This window comes from Amphibalanus amphitrite, unplaced genomic scaffold, assembly GCF_019059575.1.
Source record: "Amphibalanus amphitrite isolate SeventyFive unplaced genomic scaffold, NRLGWU_Aamphi_draft 000018F_arrow, whole genome shotgun sequence".
Taxonomy (NCBI): domain Eukaryota; kingdom Metazoa; phylum Arthropoda; class Thecostraca; order Balanomorpha; family Balanidae; genus Amphibalanus; species Amphibalanus amphitrite.
This window is the reverse complement of record NW_024881514.1, coordinates 158,213-181,153: the sequence shown is the minus strand read 5'-3', so window position 1 is coordinate 181,153 and position 22,941 is coordinate 158,213. Positions and strand designations below refer to the sequence as shown.

Genomic DNA, 22,941 nt, shown 5'->3' with positions numbered 1-22,941 from the left:
CTAGAGCGCTAAAAATGGCACCAATCGACTCGCCAGCATCTAATCTTACTTTCCCAACACTCATTTGACCTCTCAAGGTCATGCAATGACCTAAGGTCATTTGTGGGCTATGTCGAAAATACACTTGCACAGCAGTTTTCGAGTATAGGGATTGACCGAATTCCAAATCAAAGCACATCATCGGGTAGCCCATAGGCCGTAGTAACTTTCCTTTAAAACCGCTTCTCGATATGTGACCCCGTTTGACCTCGGCAGGTAAAAATGTGCAAATAAACGACACTCAATACGTCGCAGCCCGGATTCAGCCCAGATTCGGGACACCTCCGATCAAGCTGAAAATCGCACAAAATGTAGGCCATGACCTGTCCAATCCACAGTCCAAGTCATTCGGTGGCACTCCTAGCCGTTTGACCTAAAGAGGTCAGCAAAGTTCACGTGGCCCAAATTTGCACAGCAGATTGTGGCCCACCCAGTAGAGCTAGAGCGCTAAAAAAGGCACCAATCGACTCACCGGCATCTAATCTTACATTCCCAACACTCATTTGACCTCTCAAGGTCATGCGATGACCTAAGGTCATTTGTGGGCTATGTCGAAAATACATTTGCACAGCAGTTTTCGAGTAGAGGGATTGACCGAATTCCAAATCAAAGCACATCATCGGGTAGCCCATAGGCCGTAGTAACTTTCCTTAAAAACCGCTTTTCGATATGTGACCCCGTTTGACCTCGGTAGGTCAAAATGTGCAAATAAACGACACTCAATACGTCGCAGCCCGGATTCAGCCCAGATTCGGGACACCTCCGATCAAGCTGAAACTCGCACACAATGTAGGCCATGACCTGTCCAATCCACAGTCCAAGTTATTCGGTGGCACTCCTAGCCGTTTGACCTACAGAGGTCAGCAAAGGTCACGTGGCCCAAATTTGCACAGCAGATTGTGGCCCACCCAGTAGAGCTAGAGCGCTAAAAATGGCACCAATCGACTCGTCAGCATCTAATCTTACTTTCCCAACACTCATTTAACCTCTCAAGGTCATGCGATGACCTAAGGTCATTTGTGGGCTATGTCGAAAATACACTTGCACAGCAGTTTTCGAGTAGATGGATTGACCCAATTCCAAACCAAAGCACATCATCGGGTAGCTCATAGGCCGTAGTAACTTTCCTTAAAAACTGCTTTTCGATATGTGACCCCGTTTGACCTCGGCAGGTCAAAATGTGCAAATAAGCGACACTCAATACGTCGCAGCCCGGATTCAGCCCAGATTCGGGACACCTCCGAACAAGCTAAAACTCGCACACAATGTAGGCCATGACATGCCCAATCCACAGTCCAAGTCATTCGGTGGCACTCCCAGCTGTTTGACCTACAGAGGTCAGTAAAGGTCACGTGGCCCAAATTTGCACAGAAGATTGTGGCCCACCCAGTAGAGCTAGAGCGCTAAAAATGGCACCAATCGACTCGTCAGCATCTAATCTTACTTTCCCAACACTCATTTGACCTCTCAAGGTCATGCGATGACCTAAGGTCATTTGTGGGCTATGTCGAAAATACACTTGCACAGCAGTTTTCGAGTAGATGGATTGACCGAATTCCAAATCAAAGCACATCATCGGGTAGCCCATAAGCCGTAGTAACTTTCCTTAAAAACCGCTTTTCGATATGTGACCCCGTTTGACCTCGGTAGGTCAAAATGTGCAAATAAACGACACTCAATACGTTGCAGCCCGGATTCAGCCCAGATTCGGGACACCTCCGATCAAGCTGAAACTCGCACACAATGTAGGCCATGACATGTCCAATCCACAGTCCAAGTCATTCGGTGCCACTTTTAGCCGTTTGACCTACAGAGGTCAGCAAAGGTCACGTGGCCCAAATTTGCACAGCAGATTGTGGCCCACCCAGTATAGCTAGAGCGCTAAAATGGCACCAATCGACTTGCCAGCATCTAATCTTACTTTCCCAGCACTCATTTGACATCTCAAGGTCATGCGATGGCCTAAGGTCATTTGTGGGCTATGTCGAAAATACACTTGCACAGCAGTTTTTGAGTAGAGGGATTGACCGGATTCCAAATCAAAGCACATCATCGGGTAGCCCATAGGCCGTAGTAACTTTCCTTAAAAACCGCTTTTCGATATGTGACCCCGTTTGACCTCGGCAGGTCAAAATGTGCAAATAAACGACACTCAATACGTCGCAGCCCGGATTCAGCCCAGATTCGGGACACCTCCGATCAAGCTGAAACTCGCACACAATGTAGGCCATGACATGTTCAATCCACAGTCCAAGTCATTCGGTGGCACTTTTAGCCGTTTGACCTACAGAGGTCAGCAAAGGTCACGTGGCCCAAATTTGCACAGCAGATTGTGGCCCACCCAGTAGAGCTAGAGCGCTAAAAATGGCACCAATCGACTCTCCAGCATCTAATCTTACTTTCCCATTACTCATTTGACCTCTCAAGGTCATGCAATGACCTAAGGTCATTTGTGGGCTATGTCGAAAATACACTTGCACAGCAGTTTTCGAGTAGAGAGATTGACCGAATTCCAAATCAAAGCACATCATCGGGTAGCCCATAGGCCGTAGTAACTTTCCTAGTAACCCGATGATGTGCTTTGATTTGGAATTCGGTCAATCCCTCTACTCGAAAACTGCTGTGCAAGTGTATTTTCGACATAGCCCACAAATGACCTTAGGTCATCGCATGACCTTGAGAGGTCAAATGAGTGCTGGGAAAGTAAGATTAGATGCTGGCGAGTCGATTGGTGCCATTTTTAGCGCTTTAACTCTACTGGGTGGGCCACAATCTGCTGTGTAAATTTGGGCCACGTGACCTTTGCTGACCTCTGTAGGTCAAACGGCTGGGAGTGCCACCGAATGACTCGGACTGTGGATTGGGCATGTCAGCACCTACATTGTGTGCGATTTTCAGCTTGATCGGAGATGTCCCGAATCTGGGCTGAATCCGGGCTGCGACGTATGGAGTGTCGTTTATTTGCGCATTTTGACCTGCCGAGGTCAAACGGGGTCACATATCGAAAAGCAGTTTTTAAGGAAAGTTACTACGGCCTATGGGCTACCCGATGATGTGCTTTGATTTGGAATTCGGTCAATCCCTCTACTCGAAAATTGCTGTGCAAGTGTATTTTCGATAAAGCCCACAAATGACCTTAGGTCATCGCATGACCTTGAGAGGTCAAATGAGTATTGGGAAAGTAAGATTAGATGCTGGCGAGTCGACTGGTGCCATTTTTAGCGCTCTAGCTGTACTGGGTGGGCCACAATCTGCTGTGCAAATTTGGGCCACGTGACCTTTGCTGACCTCTCTAGGTCAAACGGCTGAGAGTGCCGTCGAATGACTTGGACTGTGGATTGGGCACGTCATGGCCTACATTGTGTGCGAGTTTCAGCTTGATCGAAGATGTCCCGAATCTGGGCTGAATCCGGGCTGCGACGTATGGAGTGTCGTTTATTTGCGCATTTTGACCTGCCGAGGTCAAACGGGGTCAACTGTGGATTGGGCATGTCAGCACCTACATTGTGTGCGATTTTCAGCTTGATCGGAGATGTCCCGAATCTGGGCTAAATCCGGGCTGCGACGTATGGAGTGTCGTTTATTTGCGCATTTTGACCTGCCGAGGTCAAACGGGGTCACATATCGAAAAGCAGTTTTTAAGGAAAGTTACTACGGCCTATGGGCTACCCGATGATGTGCTTTGATTTGGAATTCGGTCAATCCCTCTACTCGAAAACTGCTGTGCAAGTGTATTTTCGACATAGCCCACAAATGACCTTAGGTCATCGCATGACCTTGAGAGGTCAAATGAGTGTTGGAAAAGTAAGATTAGATGCTGGCGAGTCGATTGGTGCCATTTTTAGCGCTCTAGCTCTACTGGGTGGGCCACAATCTGCTGTGCAAATTTGGGCCACGTGACCTTTGCTGACCTCTCTAGGTCAAACGGCTGAGAGTGCCGTCGAATGACTTGGACTGTGGATTGGGCACGTCATGGCCTACATTGTGTGCGAGTTTCAGCTTGATCGAAGATGTCCCGAATCTGGGCTGAATCCGGGCTGCGACGTATGGAGTGTCGTTTATTTGCGCATTTTGACCTGCCGAGGTCAAACGGGGTCAACTGTGGATTGGGCATGTCAGCACCTACATTGTGTGCGATTTTCAGCTTGATCGGAGATGTCCCGAATCTGGGCTAAATCCGGGCTGCGACGTATGGAGTGTCGTTTATTTGCGTATTTTGACCTGCCGAGGTCAAACGGGGTCACATATCGAAAAGCAGTTTTTAAGGAAAGTTACTACGGCCTATGGGCTACCCGATGATGTGCTTTGATTTGGAATTCGGTCAATCCCTCTACTCGAAAACTGCTGTGCAAGTGTATTTTCGACATAGCCCACAAATGACCTTAGGTCATCGCATGACCTTGAGAGGTCAAATGAGTGTTGGAAAAGTAAGATTAGATGCTGGCGAGTCGATTGGTGCCATTTTTAGCGCTCTAGCTCTACTGGGTGGGCCACAATCTGCTGTGCAAATTTGGGCCACGTGACCTTTGCTGACCTCTCTAGGTCAAACGGCTGAGAGTGCCGTCGAATGACTTGGACTGTGGATTGGGCACGTCATGGCCTACATTGTGTGCGAGTTTCAGCTTGATCGAAGATGTCCCGAATCTGGGCTGAATCCGGGCTGCGACGTATGGAGTGTCGTTTATTTGCGCATTTTGACCTGCCGAGGTCAAACGGGGTCACATATCGAAAAGCAGTTTTTTAAGAAAGTTATTACGGCCTATGGGCTACCCGATGATGTGCTTTGATTTGGAATTCGGTCAATCCCTCTACTCGAAAACTGCTGTGCAAGTGTATTTTCGACATAGCCCACAAATGACCTTAGGTAATCGCATGACCTTGAGAGGTCAAATGAGCGCTGGGAAAGTAAGATTGGATACTGGCGAATCGTTTGGTGCCATTTTTAGCGCTCTAACTCTACTGGGTGGGCCACAATCTGCTGTGCAAATTTGGGCCACGTGACCTTTGCTGACCTCTGTAGGTCAAACGGCTGGGAGTGATACCGAATGACTCGGACTGTGGATTGGGCATGTCAGCATTTACATTGTGTGCGATTTTCAGCTTGATCGGAGATGTCCCAAATCTGGGCTGAATCCGGGCTGCGACGTATGGAGTGTCGTTTATTTGCGCATTTTGACCTGCCGAGGTCAAACGGGGTCACATATCGAAAAGCAGTTTCAAGGAAAGTTACTACGGCCTATGGGCTACCCGATGATGTGCTTTGATTTGGAATTCGGTCAATCCCTCTACTCGAAAACTGCTGTGCAAGTGTATTTTCGACATAGCCCACAAATGACCTTAGGTCATCGCATGACCTTGAGAGGTCAAATGAGTGTTGGGAAAGTAAGATTAGATGCTGGCGAGTCGATTGGTGCCATTTTTAGCGCTCTAGCTCTACTGGGTGGGCCACAATCTGCTGTGCAAATTTGGGCCACGTGACCTTTGCTGACCTCTCTAGGTCAAACGGCTGAGAGTGCCGTCGAATGACTTGGACTGTGGATTGGGCACGTCATTGCCTACATTGTGTGCGAGTTTCAGCTTGATCGAAGATGTCCCGAATCTGGGCTGAATCCGGGCTGCGACGTATGGAGTGTCGTTTATTTGCGCATTTTGACCTGCCGAGGTCAAACGGGGTCACATATCGAAAAGCAGTTTTTAAGAAAAGTTACTACGGCCTATGGGCTACCCGATGATGTGCTTTGATTTGGAATTCGGTCAATCCCTCTACTCGAAAACTGCTGTGCAAGTGTATTTTCGACATAGCCCACAAATGACCTTAGGTAATCGCATGACCTTGAGAGGTCTAATGAGTGCTGGGAAAGTAAGATTAGATGCTGGCGAGTCGATTGGTGCCATTTTTAGCGCTCTAGCTCTACTGGGTGGGCCACAATCTGCTGTGCAAATTTGGGCCACGTGACCTTTGCTGACCTCTGTAGGTCAAACGGCTGGGAGTGCCACCGAATGACTTGGATTGTGGATTGGGCATGTCATGGCCTACATTGTGTGCGAGTTTCAGCTTGATCGGAGGTGTCCCGAATCTGGGCTGAATCCGGGCTGAATCTGGGCTGAATATGGGCTGTCTTGACGGACATCTCGCAAAACACTTATTTGCTTTTATTTATGTGTAGGGTGTAATTTTGTTCGTTTTGCTTGAAAATGTTATGGAATATAACGAAACCGGTCGCGAGAACGAACTTTATATAATACGGACACACCAGACTATAACTCTACCTAACTATAACTACAGTTTAAAGTAATTTATGACATTAATTGGTGACTTAATTAGCGGCTTCAGCCATACTGCAAAAGCGGTGGTACGCTCACTTGAGAAGCTACAAAAGAAGCTTATCAATGAAAGAAGTGCGATTGTGTTCAATCAGACTTGCCTATTGAATGGATTGCTGCCTAACTATACAAATATATATATATATATATATATATATATATATATATATATATATATATATATATATATATATATGGGGACCTACTTGGTAACCTACTGATGATGTGGAGCTTTTCAACACTGAACTTGCTGCCACTGAATTTGGAGGTGTAGGTAGCTACTTGCACCTTGTCCACTAGGCCACACAGTACACACAGGATTGGGATCTTTCTTCAAGTTGCAGCTGTGGTTTGTGGTCTTGGTTTAGCTTTGTTGTCTGTTGACGTGTCTTGTTCCTGCGGTTTGCAGGTCAGCACAGAAACTCAGCATGGGAAGTGAATTTGTTACTGAAGTGCCAAGCTCTCTCAAGCAGCTTGCACGTCTGGTGGTCCGAGGCTTTTACAAGATAGAGGATGCTCTTATTATTGATATGCTGGTCAGAAACCCATGTAAGTATTTGCTTTATTCAGCTGTCAAGCATGATTTTGAAAGGTGGACTGGCTGACACCAATAAATAATGGAGAACAAGTGTGGACAATGGACAGTGAGCATTTGGTGTCATGCCATGTGTGGTAATGCTTTCCTCATTTTTACTTCATTTGCAGGTATGAAGGAGGACGACATCTGTGAATTACTCAAATTTGAGCGCAAGATGCTTCGAGCAAGGATAGACACATTGAAAAATGACAAGTTTATTCAGACAAAGATGAAAATGGAAACAGGTCCAGATGGAAAAGCTCAAAGGCAAAACTATTACTACATCAACTACAAGGTGACTCACATTTGCTCAGATGATTTATTCTTTATGAGGCTCGCCACACCTGGTGGCCACCTGGCGAGTGTAGCCTGTTGCCAGGTGTTCACCTTTCTTACTGATTCATCACTAACATGCTTGTTTATTGAGCTAAAAACTGAAAATATTCAGTGTTAATAGCAATACAGTAATAAGTAGGAGGCAACATTTGATTGGTCCCTAAACATAGTTCTAAAATCACTTGAGATCTTATCTACATCTTTCACATGATTTTATAATTTTCAGATATTTGTCAATGTAGTCAAGTACAAGCTAGATCACATGCGTCGGAAAATGGAAACTGAAGAACGAAATGCAACCAGCCGGTCAAGTTTCAAGTGCCCGAGCTGCGAGAAAACCTACACTGATTTGCAGGTCAGCCGTTATATTCATATTCGCCGCTGATGTGTTTGTTACGGAATAGGCCGCGGAATCGTGAGTTATGCTTACGATTCTTTGTGCTGTATTTGTGTATTTTGATTGTATCTCGATTTGCACCCTACACCGCCACCGCTGACCCTGTTGGCCCGGCCCGGCACGGTCTCAGGCGGACCAGCTGTTTGACCCGGCCACCGGCGAGTTTCTGTGCACGTTCTGCAACACGGCTGTGGAAGAAGACGAGGCGGCCATGCCGCGCCAGGACTCGCGCATGATGCTCGCTCGGTTCAACGAGGTCATGGAGCAGCTGTTCGTGCTGCTGCGGGAGGTGGAAGGTGGGTGCGAGAGATGGGTGGCGTGCGGGTCTGATCGGAACCGGAAAGTGGAAGGTGGGTCCGGGCTAAAGATGGAGGATGGGTCCGTCGGGGAGGGAGGCTGAAGATGGACCCGTAATTTGGGTGGCAAATGGAAGTTGGGTCCGGTCGGGAGGGAGGTGGGTCCGGTCGGAGATGGGTATAGTTAAGAGGTGGAAGGTGAGACCGATTGCCCTGGGTCACGATGTCCCTTCAATGCGGATAAAACGCCGCGAATGGCCCTCCCTCCTCATGACTGACGTTCCCCGGCACTGTGCCGTCCGGCCGCAGGTATAAAGCTGGCGCCGGAGATTCTGGAGCCGGAGCCGATCGACATCCAGGACATTCTGCACCGCGACGACCGGAAGAAGGCGCGCAGGGACGGCCCGGCCGGCGCCGACGGCATATGGTCCGGAGAGGCCACGCGCAACGCCGGCTTCAACGTGAGTGTGCGGCCGAGGGATGGGTTACGGCCGATCGGGGTGCTGACGGCAGGGACCGCGGCGGGGAATGACATAGGAGTGGCACTCTACAGGCTGTGAGGCGTCACAAACTGGCTGGTATGGGGATGAGACGGAGGATCCTAACGTTTTGCGAATGGTGATGATGGGTTCTAGTTAGTTGTCATGTTGCTTGCCCATCTTGAACTAGATTTGTAGCTTACAAATAGCTCGTATTTATATCGTAAGAGCCTGCCCGGGCCCTATCTATCGTAGGCGGAATTTCTGACAGTCGTGTTCTATGTATTTACCGCAGGACGAGACCACGGTCAACATCAACATGGAGGAGGAGGGTGCCGCGGCGCCGGAGTCGACGCGCAAGGAGCGGCCCGTCTGGATGATGGAGAGCACCGTCATCACGGAGGACGCGGACGCCACCGAGACGGCCGCCGACACGGAGACGGCCGGCGCCGGCGGCGACGAGCGCGGCCGCGACGACATCATGTCTGTGCTGCTGCAGCACGAAACTCGCGAGAGCCGCCGGCCCGTGGTGCCCGGCCAGGACAGCAGCGACGAGAGCGAGCCGGAGGTGGTGGCGCCGCCGGCCGCCAAACGTGAGTGGTGCCGGCTGGGGCGGACTGGCGCACGGCTTACGGCTATCGGCCGGCTGCTCCTGGTGGCGAATATCGCTGAAAACCTATAGTTCGTTTTTTTCTAAGTTCGACCCTCACTGTAAACGTCTCTTTGAAAAGAGCACGAGAATTGCTAGCCGAAACACTGAGAAAACTCAATGGCCACAATGATTTCACAGACGATCAACTTTTACCAAAATTATTTCTACCTCGCTCCTATTTCCCAGACTCTCTGCTCGTATTTGCCTATAGTTACAACTCCTAAGGTATAGACGACTTGTCAAGAATTATAACTGAATTGATTAAAACATCACACGACCTTTTATATAACAATACATCATCAGTGTTCAAAACTTATTTTGAAAATATTTTTTTCATGTCTTTAATACACTGTGCGCTAACCAGTTTTCTCAGTAATTCAGCTAGTAATTCTCGTGCTGTGTTCAAAAAGATGTTTACAGTGAGGATCGAGCTAAAAAAACGAGCTATAATAACGTCACCTGATTTTTGCGCACGACTTTCTAACTATTTTCTCGTTATCATCGTTAACTGATAAATGTCGATAGTTTTTATGTGATACATTTTTGTTTTCTCTTTTGAAACTGCGGCCTATTCCAGTCACTAACTGACATTGTGCGTCAAGGATAGTGCGTCGCAAAATCATGTGTCTGACTTTCCCTCCCGTCCCCCGTGCAGCTGTTGCCGAGGCGAGCGACGTGGAGGAGTTCATGGACTCTGACGACGACGACACGTCGCCCACCGTCCAGGTCGGCGCCGAGCGCATCGCCATCAGTGACGTCACCGATGACGTCATCGCGCGGATGACGGCCGACGAGAAGGAGGCCTACATCTTGGCCTACCAGGACTACTACTCGCACATCCACGAGTAGCGTGCCGGTGTTTCAGTGTTCTGTGTCTCATCACCTGTGTCATTGCTATGTGTGTTGATCATGTTGGTCATATCGTCGACATAACCCATCATGTTTCATTGAAGAGAGTTGGGCTCGGTAGGTCAGCCGTCAGACCCAAGGAGGGCGCCTGGGACTGTCTTGGACGTTCGAGCCGCCAGCTGTGGGCGTACAAACACCGCGAGAGCTGGGCTAAGGCTGGCAGGGTCGCTTCTCGCTATTGTGTGTCAGGTATCCGAAAATGCATCATCAAAAGCATGTGGTGCGTATATCCTTGTGATCTAGGGCGGTGTGCGTTGGCTGAGCCGTGCGGTTGGTCCTGGTGCGGCGAGTCAAGCTATCCGGTACCGGTAGGCTAGTGCGGCGAGCCGAGCTGTGTGGTTGCTCGGCCTATCGATGGAGAGCGACCACATTGGTTGATGGTCCGGCCGGCTGGCCTGGCGTGGTCAGTCGGGGATCGGCGCTGGTATTGGCTGCGATCTTTGCTGATCAACCCAAGATCAACCTACTCCTTGGTAGGCGCTGGTGTTATATTAGCACACAGGACCACCGTGCAGTACACAATACACGTGTATTGTGTACACCTACCATGAACTCGAACTGTGAGCTGGGCGCCAATCCCAAGCGATTCATCATTGTCAAAGGCTGTCGAGACGTTGCAAAGGCTACCAGATAATGCGCCGCAAGTGTCAGCGCAGTGTCATGTAGGACTAGAATAGAATCGAGTGTAATACATGCGCTGTATTAATTTGTTTGCCGATAATCGATATGTTGTCTGGTCTATTCGCGGACAAATATATCTATCCACAGCTCAAGACTTGAAGGGTGATCGCCCGTGGATGGTTACTTTCATCCCTATCCATAATCGCTAAAAGGAAAATTAATGTATGTACGCTGTGTCGAAGCTGCGGTATTTGGCCTTGTCGAACATCGCGCAGTCCTTAGTTTGGCATATCTCGCGCTGACGTCATAAATATGGCAGCTTGGTATAGATGATAGGCACCACGCATATTTACGTCTGGACAACGAGTTGCGGGGAAAAGTGCTGATTTTGCCGCAGTTTTAGGAGCTGGTTATTAGGCTGGATTTTCGGGTTACTTTTTCGTTCTGATTCCTGTATTTCATGGTGTTTGGCTTTTGAATATTTAAGTTCTTTCAGAGAAATATTAATTGCCTTACAGATTTTGTGAAAATGTTTCAGTTTTTATGAGCCGACCGCTAGAGTCCTAAAATTATACATCAGCACTACAATTATTGTAAACAAACAAATGGAGCACCACTTGGCTCCGTTCTGCTCCGTTCCAAGGCCTTTTTTAAGCTTATCTGGTGGTTTTCGAACTCTTGAGTCTTGTATGTCGTTTTGTTGTAAGTTTTGAATCTCTTGTGACTGAATTATATCATATTAAAGAAGCATGTTGACTGAAAACAATCCCAAGTTGATGTATACAGGAGGCTAAGAGTCCTGAGTTGTGAGTCCTGAGTAATATCAGGTTGAAGTTAGGAAATGTTGGTTAATAAACGCAAGTTGATCTGGCTGACTTATCAGCAAGAAAAAGTAAAATTAAAAGAGCTTATTGGCCGAAAACAAGCTATAATATTGCAGGAGATCAATACTGAAGAACACGCGCAGTATCAAGCCAGAAAATGTTGGCTGATGAACGCGTATTGATGTATTGGTATGCATATTGAAATATTACTTACAGGCTACAGCAGCAAGATCAATGAGTGCTAACTGCCAAGTGAAAAAATCTAGAATAAACAAACCCGGGCAGCTTTACTCTGCTATGCAGATGGTAATGTGCAACTCAGTGTCTGGCAAATGAAACAGGCGATCATTCTATTGCTACTGGAAGAGAAAGCTTGGATCACTAAATCAGCTTTATAATGTTTAATTTGATGTTCATCATTACTTTGCATTTCTTGAAAAAGGATTTAAGTAAAATTGTCAATGTGACAATCCATGCAACGATGTGATCATATCATGTGTTCCGTGATGGTGATTATTGGTCTAATATACAAAAGCAAAGCTGTCAGCATTTCTTTCTGTGGATGGCCAGAAGGGACTCAGAACTTGAGAAGTATTAGTTTTCTTCACAGGGCTGGGATAAAAAGTACTGCCAGGGTAATCTTCCAGAAAGGAACTTTATTTTGACTTGGTATGAGATGTAGGCACAATATAGGTGATCAGTACCTATAGTTTAGTAGTTATGTAGGTTTAGTTGGGTTAGCTAATATTAGGTCATGTTAAGTTTTTTTTTAATTTGCCAAGTGTCCATAAAAATGTTACCTGATCAATTCATACCTGACTAGTGACTAACCTGACCTAACCTCAATCATCACACTTATTTGCAACTTAGCCAAGACCTGCATAGCATTAGCACCCAGTTATAGGTACTAGGTACTCACCCTAACTCAATCTTACCTGCTAACCTTCAACTTGATAACAGTTAGCTCACCTTGCCAAACCACATCCAGGGAAACATCCAAATATGAGGAACTGGCTCCTTGGGTGGCTGTTGTGAGTCTGTGCATTTTAAGTGTTTCTTCTCTGAAGCTGCTCTGCACTGCTGTATGCCATGTTAGATGCTCAGAAAAATGTGAGAAATGATAACTAAGCTAGTTTAGTGCTTTGTTCATGCTTGAGACATCAACAAGTACAAATCCTGCGGGGATACAGCTATGAGCTAGGTGAGTATGTTATTTGAATATGCTGTTTGACTGTAGTAAATATACAAACAATCACAGGGTCACAGTTATATTCAATCTCCGCATAAACATACAACAAAACGCCCATAGCCTCACTCCGAGCACACAACAAATAACTTAAGCCTTTGCAAGCACAAAAATGCTTTGATTTACAGGATAGGTATACAATACATCCTCTGTCCTTGGGGATCTTGCTGCAAAGTTTGAGTTGAAGTAAGATGACTTAACTTCAGGTATGATTAACTTTTTCTTCTTAGCCACTGCTTATGTACGAGAAAGACTAAATGCTTGGTTGATCAACGCCTTGAAAATTTAATGATCCATCTTCAATTCGACATGAAGGCACAAAGAAAATAGTTCCCACTTCTCTCTCCTCTTGGAATACACAAAGCAAAATATTTAATAACTTATTCTTCTTAGTGGAGGGACATGGACAAGAGCAATTATCATAGCTCAAGCTTCCCTTCAAGTTAACCTCTGGCAGTTGGCACTGATCACACGGACACCTTTGATCCAAGATAAAATTGAAATGTGTAAATCTGTCTAGTCAATCATGGAAGGAACGGATGAACTTGAGGTCAATATGATATTTTGCGATATACATCATCTTCACCTTGGAACTTTTTGCAGGTTTGCTTCATATTTTGTAACAAACGCGCAAAAACTGCAATAAAACAGCACTATATGCTTCTGGACAAAATACAATAAAAGTAAAAACTTAGCTCTGATGGTATTCATTCTCGGCCAAAATCTAATTACAAAATATTTTATAGTTAGAACTAAATTTCGGCTAAAAACAACGCACGTTTTAAAAAAGAATCATTCCAATGACGGTCCATTATTGCGGTCCTGAAATCGCCACTATTTCCGGCCTCTCCAACGCAACTCGTTGTCCAGACGTAAATATGCAGGTACCACATTATTCGTCCGTTCCCGAAATAGCTAAACCTTGATTGGGCTGTGAAAAACGTGTGAAAAACGTGTGTGTGTGTTTCGTTGGGGCATGTTGAGGTGTGTTCCCTTTTATTTATTGATATTGATGTTTGACTTATGGTTAAGACCTAAAAAAAGATAAAACATAAGCCTACAAGCACAGTTTGGTTTTTTGGTAACTTAACCTGGTACCAGGCCTGCCAGTCTGGATCCCTATAAAGGGTGAGGAATCAGACTTAACATTTTGTCAAGTTCCCTATCCCCGCGTTCTATGTCTCTCGGACGATGAAGATTCTACGTCATCCGGCCAATCACGTTCCATAACCGCAGCCGAGCCCCCGCTGACCTTGGGTGGGATTGGCTGGGGCGGGCGACATAGAATCTATATACCCTGCGTAGAATCTTAATCGTCCGAGAGACAGCGAATGTGGGGTATGTCTCTATAGTTGTCCTTTAGTGCCCTGAGTTGTCCATACTTATACCAATGTGAAATGAGCATGATTTGAGCTATCTCTGAACCTGTCTCCTCTCCATGTTGTACATTTTGCAGGTGCTGTCATGTCGCTGGGCAGGGTGAGAGCGCTGGAGGCACTGTGGCGGCTCCCAGCCACTCGTCTCTCGGCCAGCACTGTGTGCCCCACAGTGTGCCGGCCACTGAGTAGCGCTGGAGCCCGGTCTGGTCCGACCAGCCCTGATCCACAGGAGCAGGCTGGCCAGGCGCAGCAGAGGCCTGCCAAGAACACCAGCAAGGCCATGATGGCGTACCTGGAGCGGGCCACCAAACATGGTGAGTTGCTCTGGACAGGCCAGCGAAGACGTGTCTTATGTAGGTACCTGTGTTGATACTTGAGTTACCCTGGATCTGCCATGAAACATGTGAGCCTGGTGATGGTCCAATGGGACTTTTTACTGAATCATGGCATCGTTTTAATCTTTTTTTACAGAGGAGTTCATGCGCAAGCAGGTGCATGAATTTGAAATAGGAAAGCGCCATCTGGCCAACATGATGGGTGAGGATCCAGAGCACTTCACACAGGAGGATGTAGATGTGAGTAATGGACACCTTTCCTCACTTCAACTTGCATGGAACTTTAGAATGGCACCAGAAAAATGATAGCTTGATAGGTCTCAACGGAACAGTGCCCGAGGGTGCAAAAGTGGGTCACTTGTGACTTGTGAGTTGTGACAGTAACGCAACTGACATGTTTTTAGTCAGGACTCAAATAATGAACTTACTCCAGTTTTATCGAGATTGGTCTTGAGCTGCCTTACGTTTGGGAAGGGACGAGATGAGGGGGCGGGGCGGGGAGCTCGTTTCAGTCATTTATCGCCCATCACCACCCGCATTGGCGTTCCTTGGGAACCGATACCGACGACGCGTGGAATTTGGAACTGCATCTGTGAAATAGCATCATGCCAGTCACTGATATCTTGCGCCTCCATTGCCTAGCTGACAAGTATTTTGTTTCAGCGCGCTATTGAGTACCTGTTTCCGACTGGTATTTTCGACAAGAAGGCGCGGCCCAAGATGCGGCACCCGACCGAGGTGTTTCCGCAGCAGAAGGCGGCGCAGTTCGACGCCACGGGCAGACCCTTCCATACGCTGTTCTACACGCTCAAACCCAACTTCTACATGACACTCTACGTGAGTTGGTTACACATCGAGCTAGAAAATCAGTGATTCGATGCTGTTCCAGTGATTCGCCAAATTTTCAGGTACTCCCGCTAAACGTTAAGTCTCGTCGCGCATCGGAACCTACCTATCTATTAAATGTGTGCTGAGGTAGGACTGTGACGGTATCTTTAAAAACAGGGAAAAGCGATCATGGTGACGTGATTCAAAATACTGTGTCGTTGGCTCGCAGGAGCTGGTAGAAAAGATGAACCAGCTCGATCGGCTTCAGGGCAAGAACGACGCTCTCGGCAAACTGCCAGATTCCACGCAGAAACTGTGAGTTCCCTGACTGGGATTGGGGTCTCTTGGGCTCTTAGCTTTATCTTATTGCCGATTGCATACTGTTGTCAATAAAAGTGAGCTTGCCATCATTAATTTTATGATTTAGTCTTTGGCTCTCGTTTTCTTTGTGAATGAGATGACACTTGGTCGTCCAAAATATCATGAACATTTCCCTCGACGACTTTTTGTAATGATTTTTCTTGCACTATTTCAGTTCGCTTCTAGGAAGTGAGTGGCTAGACATTGAAGAGCTCGGCAAGATGCTTGTGGAAACCCTCAAAGAACCTCAGGTAAGCGACGCTACGGTTTTTACGGTTGAAGTTACGCTTTGATTATTGAGTCACCTGCTTTTAATCATATTCGGCTTATGACCTACGATCAGAGATTTTCCTGAGATAATACGATTATTTCATGTGCTGATGATTTTGATGAAATGCCTATTCGCCGCAGTTTCTCACCAAACCGTCTTCTTACTCTGGACCCTGACAATGACCGTGTTCATGTGTCTGCATGTGCGGTGTGCAGTACCAGGAGTTTGTACGCGCCATGAACCGACTGGTGGAACATCCGCTGGCCTACCACCACAAGGACTTCATCTTCAAATACCGCAAGATGCTGCGCGTCTCCAACGAGACAGATACCGTGCCGGAGGTGGGTGAGACCAGGGGGCTGTCATCCCGAGCTTTCCTATGTGCCGGGCGCCCGACTGTTTAACATTACCCGTGACGTCACCGGGGCGTACACTTGTCAGCTGGCCTTCCCCGCAAGTTTAGCCTTGAATACGATTTTGAGGGTCACGGTTGTAAACAAGTTCCTTTCCGGAAACGTTCCGGAAACGCTGGAAACGTTGTCATCCTTTTACTTTCCGGAAATTGCTTCATTACTACTTTGCGCCTAAAATCACTTTAACCCTCGCCGGCACAGGGAGTTGAGTTGATGCAACCCCCCTTAAGATTTTTTCGCGAATAACTAGCGTAAAAAGCGGCCGATCGCGACGAAACTTTCAGTACCCTCGCATTGATCAATTGTACACCTATCCTGAAAATTTCATGACCCTGACCCAAATGACCTTTGACCTGTGACCTACTTTCCGAGACCATGTTTGGCCGGAATCGCGATTCGGCGTATGTCGGCTCGCATTAGCCGCGCGTTTGCAAGCTTTTCGTGGTTTCAAACGTTCAAACATGTGATTTGATGTTGCTCTTATGCATTAGGGTGGATGTCAAGGTCACCTGAAGGTCAGGTCAGGTCATTGACCTTTGGTGACCTCGGTTCACTTTTTCGAGTTTTACATCTTTCTAGGCCAGTTTTTGGAGCTGATTTCGAATTTAGCAACCATTTGAACATTTACGAAGTAGTTTTGGTGCCTTCGTAACATGTTACGAAGCTGTCAGAGGCGGTTGACACGTATTACGAATACCCGTCACGACCTCTACCGGTTGACCTGACCTGACCTGACCCGACCTGGTCTAAATGCTTAAAGACATCATCTCTGATCAAAACTAACACGATATTCGCGATCAGCACCCCGGAGAACTCCATAGCAGCCACACTTTACGACTTTCTAACAGGTCCCGTTATTCCTGATTTTTGGGTCATTGACCTGACCTGGAAGGTCACCCGATGACCTAGGATCTTAAAATTGGATATCATCGGCTTCCTCTCGTGACGGGCAACACGCTCGTTTTTCCGCGAAGCTCTAGCTCAATCAGGGGCCAAACGCGAGGGGGGGTCGTACCCCCCCCCCCCCCCCCTTGTGCCGTCGAATGACGCAAAATGGCCTGTGCCGGCGAGGGTTAAGCATAGGCTGCTTAACGCTTTCCTAATTGTCAAGTGTTGCATTGTCTGCATGGTGAGGAGAACGCTTACCGGTCAGAAGGCCGGTGTGTTGTGAGGAGGGCGCCGACAGGTCAGGACTAGGAGGGCGCTGTACGATGAACGGCGACGCTGACTGGTCGGGAGGGCGATGCATGGTGATGAGGGCGCTATGCGTTGCAAAAGGCGCAGGCTGGTCAGGAGGGCGCTGAACGCGAAGATGTCGCCGACAGGCGAGGAGGGCGCTGACAGGTCAGGAGGGCACTGCACGGTGATAAGGGCTGCGACAGATCTGGAGAACGCTGTCCGTGAAGAGGGCGCCGACAAGGCAGCAGGGCGCTGTATGGTGGGGAGAGCGCCGACAGGTCATGAGGGCGCCCATGGTGAGGACTGAGGAGGATGCTGCACGATGAGAAGGGCACTATACGAGTGAAGAGGGCGCTGACAGGTCAGGAGGACACTGTATAAAGAGGAGGGCGCAGACAAGGTGAGGAAGGCGATGTACGGTCAGGAGGGCGCCGACAGATCAGGAGGGCCGTCTACGGTGAAAAGGGCACCGACTTATCAGGAGGGCGCTGAACGTAGAGGGCGCCGGTCTGGAGGGCTTTGTATGGTTAGGAGGCTGCTATACAGTGAGGAGGATGGCGACAGGTCAGGAGGGCACTGTACGGTGAGGAGGGCGCTATAATACGATAGGCGCTGCCAGGTCAGGAGGGCGCTGACAAGTGTGGAGGGCGAGACAGATCAGGAGAATGCTGTGTGATAATGTCCATGAGGGCGCTAACTGGTCTGCCCGGAGGGCGCCGAATGTGAAGAGGGTGCCGACAGGCCAGGAGAGCGTTGAAGGGCGAGAAGGGCGCCGACAGATCAGAAGGGCGCCGAGCAGACAGAACGGCGCTGAAGGTGAGCCGATGGCGCTAGATGGTCAGGAGATTGGGAGTGGATATCCGGCATTTCAGGATTGTGGGTGCATCTTCACCCTCAAAGAGATATGAAATTGTAAATCTGGGCGCCAGTACCGCATGATGACGCCGCAATGGCTTACCGTCGAGGGCGACTAGAGTGCTGGACACTGAAAAGGCGCCATCGGCGCACAGAATGATCGTGGAAGGCGCAATCCAGGGCGCCTTCGGCGCCATGGATGGCGTCTTTCCAGAGGGCGCCTGCTAGACTTGGGAGGGGCTAAAGCCCAGTGTGCCCCTCCCCCCTTGGCTGCGTCCCTGAGTCCTTTGTCTAGCGATTTTCGAAGTATGTATCGCGTCCGTAGGGGCCTTGGGAGCTGCCGGTGACCACAGCTCTTATAATGCCCCTGATGACTCGGGACCCGTAGGCCGTATACGGCCTACGGGTCCCGAGTCATGTGGGCCATATCACCACAGGGCACCGCATCTTTTTCGAGATAAATGACCGTTCTGAAGCGTGTCGCATTTTCCTGAGCATGATCTGGCGTTTACATAATATTAAGCGCCTGACGCAGACGGCCCCTCTCCTGTCTGCGGCTGACAGCTTACTGACAAGCCACCTGGCGATCGCCAGCTCAACCCTAATTACCACGTTGTCCGCTAGGTGGCGGGGTCATACAATCCCAGTCAGGACAAGGGATTCTCATAATTATTTTGCTATCATATTTTCCCCCTTTTTAAAGTCATTTAAAAGCGCTATTGCACCAGTAATTTTTCGATTATCAGCGATTCCAGCCACCGCATCAGGGTCCGGATGGAGCCAGGGAGCGTATGCCCCGGTGACGTCACCGTAGTGTTGCAGATTTGTAACATTAGCGAGCCCGGACGATCTTACCTAACTTATACGGCCTTGGGTGAGACCGCCGCGGTGCCGGACTGCACAACTCGGCCCACGACTGTTGCTGCTGCTGTGTTGCAGACGGGCTCGGCTACGTGCGCCTTTGACTCCAGATCGCTCGTGCGATTCCGCAGAAATGCGTACGAGTGTTGCGCTTTTTAGCTCATTTTAGGTGACAGTCACTGTCTCACTTACTGTAGTCAGTAATTACTTTCCTTTAACCCGCGCCCTGATGGGGAGGGGGGCATTTTGCCCCCCCCCCCCCTGTGTTTTTTCTTAAATAGCGAGAAAGCGCCGCCAAATTTTGGGTACTTTCCCGGGCATCAATTAGACACCTTGACACAAAATGTCAAGTCACAGCTCACCTTGGGTCAGGAGTTTTGAGGTCAAACTGAGGTCATGTTCGAGTAAAAATGAGCAAAAAAACATGACATCTTGAAACGCTCACCAAATCTACAGTTAACAAGCAATTTTGAAGTTCTTTATGTGGTTGTGTAGAGAAAAGACGACGCTACAAAACTGCTATCTCGGATTTTCGAAACTTTGGGATTTTAACCCCCAAAAATAATTTTTTTTTTAGAAAAACTCAAAAATTTTCATTTTTTTCGAATTTCGAAAAAACCGGAATGTATGTGATAGTCCCTGCGTTCTTCGATATACATACCAAATTTTAGATCGATACCTCCTTTTTTGGCCAAATTATAGCGAAAAAAACTTCAAAATTGATGACGTCAAACTTTTGAACTCAATTTTTAGCAATTCTAGACCACGTAGCGCAAAACGGAGACCACCATTGAACTCCCCGTGACGAGCTGCATCGAATCGATACCCATTTTATGCAAAAATATAAATTTTGAAATTTGACCTAATTTGACCTGATCTTGACCTGACCTTGAACTGACCTTCACCAAAACATGATCTCAACTGACCCCAACGGCTGCCTGTCCCACATAATTCGCATTTGGCATATAAAATGGACCATAAAACATGCATCACATGATATTTTTAATTTGTGACCCTCAGTGACCTGACCTCTGTGACCTGACCTGGTATCAGTGACCTCAAATAGTAAAATATGTGTTTGACGAACATTTCCCCATCGATGATTTTCAATGAAATGCATTTTACTCGATTTTACATGACATTTCTTGAAATGCCTATAAACGGTGAAAATTCGACCTTTGACCTGACCTGTGACGTCATCGGTTACACCGAGGTCAATGAAATTGGGTCAGAAGGTAGTTCCCCGTTGGGGCTATCCAACGCCGTTTGCAGCTTGTCGCTATGTTGCGTGGTTCTCGAGATCTTAGGGGGGGGGGGGCAAAATGCCCCCCCCATCAGACCGCGTTGCTCGGCAGACCCCATCAAAGCCCTGTTTCACCGCACGACGCTGCGCGCGCTGCAGCGCGCTGGGAGCTGAGGCATACCCCTGACGTCACTCGAATGACGTTGCGTTCGATCCATTAGCTTATGATAAATCTCGTTTGGAACAGATACCTTGAAGAACCTAGTACCAATTGAACAGAAGTTTGAGTGCGAATACTGCTAGCGTGCGGATGGTGCTGGCGCCGGGGTGCTAGCGTTTTGCGGTGATGACGTCATAGCGTAGCGTCAGAGGGGAGTTTGTTGATATTGCCATGAAAACCCAACGCGCCGACGCGCGCAGCGCACTGCACGCTCCGCCGTGAAACAGGGCCCAGGGCGCGAGTTAATGTAGGCACAGTTTGATCAGATGTGTGATTTTTTAAAAGGGCAGAGTATCCACTTTATGTAATGGCTACCGCAATGAATAGGTCCGTCCCCAGCTGTCGTGTGACTCTTCTGACCGTCCCCAGCTGCTGTTTGACTCGGCCGGCCGGCCCTACATGGAGGCCACCGGTTACCGGAAGCGGGCGGTGGCGCGCGCGGTGGTGCACGGCCGCGGCTCGGGCCGGGTCACCGTCAACGGCCTGCCGCTGGTGCACTACTTCCACCGCGACGGCGGACGCTCCGGCAACCAGGACGTGGCGCAGGTCAGTCCGGCAGGGAGAACCAGATGAGTGTCAGGCTAGAACTTAGAGGGTATGCACGAGGTGTCAGATCAGAGGCAGGGTGAGCGGGAGGTAGGTGATGGGTCAAGTCGCGATCGTTGGTCGGTGGAGGCATTCAGTACAGTCCACGTGTCGCCTCTGTACCGATGATGCTCTCTCGACCTATCCACATCACCGCCATGTCCTGTGAGTGTGCTCGGAGGGTGCTGCTTCCCATGTCGCCGTCTCTAAGCCGCCCCCCCCCTCCCCTCCCCCCAGGTGATGTACCCGCTCCAGGTGGCCGGTGTGCTGGACTCGGTAGACGTGGAGGCCACGGTCGAGTATGACGGGCCCACGCAGCGCTACCACGGCAAGAGGCGGCGCGGACACAGAAAACGCACCAGGTACGTCCCATCCCAGCTGCACCGTAGTCCCCACTCAGACGGAGGCCATGGTCTCGTCTCCGTCGCTCCATATGAGCTGACTTTCCCAGCGTTTTGTGAATCGCGGCTGGCTGCACTATGTGCTCGGCACCGCTCGTACCGCGCACGCCATCTCCCCTTGAGCTCTGCGTCGCTTCTCTATGCCCCTAAGCACAAAGCAGTGTGCCCGGGTATGGAGTGCCGTTCCAGTGTTGACCGCCCCTCCTGGCCGCCCCAGTTTCGTCCCGGAGCCGTGGAAGCGGCCGCACCCGGTGCAGGCTCCCAGCTCTCAGGCCGGCGCCGTCCGACACGCTGTTTCGCTGGCGCTGCGCAGTTTCGTTGACAAGGAAATGCAGGAGACGATGCGGTTAGGTAAGGAACCGGTCGCAATAGTAGACTGCCCCTGGATTTAGGACATCTTTCGGCTGAGTGGGATGCTGGGCGCGTCCGTTAGGCATTTATCGTGGAGCTGGGAAGATATCTCTGATGCATTAGGAAATAATGCAGCCAAGTAATGTAAGCCGTCCTTGTCATACAAGACATGTTGGTATTCAGTGAGTTAATGGCGCCGCGACGATAACGCAGTAGACCTTTCGGGCAAGAGGCCGCACTATGGATTAGACAGCCTTGTAGTCAGCAGCAGTTATAGCTATCATCCGTACCTGATGAAAAGGCTTCCCTGACCAGTCATTAGCCGCGTTTGTATCTCTCTTAGCTGTATTTGTACCTTCTAACACGGTGTTCCTGTTTTCAGCTGGACTGCTAACGCGGGACGTCAGGGAGCGAGAGCGCTACAAGCCGGGCAAGAAGGGCTCGCGAAAGGGACGCACCTGGAAGAAGCGGTAGTGGTGGCATCTGTTGGTGGGTGCGGGAACTAGGCGCGGTCGGTTGTGTGCAGACTGGAGAGAATGTGTTGTATTTGTATGGAGTAAATCTGCTGGAAGTGCTGGATGAACGTCTTGACGATGTGTAATATCTTGTGTTGAGTGATAGGAGAGTTATTGAGGGATGTGGAAACCCCATGGTTACTCGCCTGAATGATCATACTGTTCGTCTGAAATACACGAGAACGCGTGAAACTAGTGGTTCGTGAAGCTCGCGGTGAATATTCCAGATGAACTTTAGATACACGAGAACGCACGAAACTCTGTTCGTGGAGCTCCTTTGCGGTGTATATTTCAGATGAACCTCGTAGTAGGCCCGTAATCGTGTACTAATAACATCCCGAGTGTTAACGTAAATTAATACGGAGTTTGTGCCACGATCGCTGCAACCGAAGGCGGTTCTGGCGAGGCCGTTGTCCAAATCTCGTCCGTGTCGCCCGCTGTCAGT

General features: G+C 48.9%; 2 protein-coding genes across 5 annotated transcripts; both read left to right on the top strand.

Moving 5' to 3' along the window:
• Positions 1–6,155: 6,155 nt before the first annotated feature.
• LOC122388128 (general transcription factor IIE subunit 1-like) lies at positions 6,156–10,784 on the top strand. Of its 3 annotated transcripts, none has more exons than XM_043378941.1 (8): positions 6,156–6,202; positions 6,773–6,912; positions 7,069–7,235; positions 7,503–7,631; positions 7,804–7,969; positions 8,279–8,430; positions 8,744–9,041; positions 9,756–10,784. In XM_043378941.1, exons 2-8 carry the CDS (start codon positions 6,792–6,794, stop codon positions 9,947–9,949), a joined length of 1,227 nt encoding a protein of 408 aa, XP_043234876.1. In that variant the 5' UTR covers positions 6,156–6,202; positions 6,773–6,791; the 3' UTR covers positions 9,950–10,784. The 3 variants fall into 3 exon arrangements, with proteins under 3 accessions (XP_043234876.1, XP_043234886.1, XP_043234866.1); XM_043378951.1 differs by lacking the exon at positions 6,156–6,202 and adding an exon at positions 6,270–6,392; XM_043378931.1 differs by lacking the exon at positions 6,156–6,202 and adding an exon at positions 6,565–6,572.
• Positions 10,785–13,572: 2,788 nt separating this feature from the next.
• Positions 13,573–22,688, top strand: LOC122389022 (28S ribosomal protein S9, mitochondrial-like). 2 transcript variants are annotated; one of them, XM_043380687.1, is made up of 11 exons: positions 13,573–13,684; positions 14,157–14,393; positions 14,551–14,654; positions 15,078–15,251; positions 15,472–15,557; positions 15,778–15,853; positions 16,089–16,214; positions 21,014–21,190; positions 21,467–21,591; positions 21,848–21,981; positions 22,364–22,688. In XM_043380687.1, exons 2-11 carry the CDS (start codon positions 14,165–14,167, stop codon positions 22,453–22,455), a joined length of 1,323 nt encoding a protein of 440 aa, XP_043236622.1. In that variant the 5' UTR covers positions 13,573–13,684; positions 14,157–14,164; the 3' UTR covers positions 22,456–22,688. The 2 variants fall into 2 exon arrangements, with proteins under 2 accessions (XP_043236622.1, XP_043236625.1); XM_043380690.1 differs by having other exon boundaries at positions 13,658–13,828.
• The last annotated feature ends 253 nt before the right edge of the window (positions 22,689–22,941 follow it).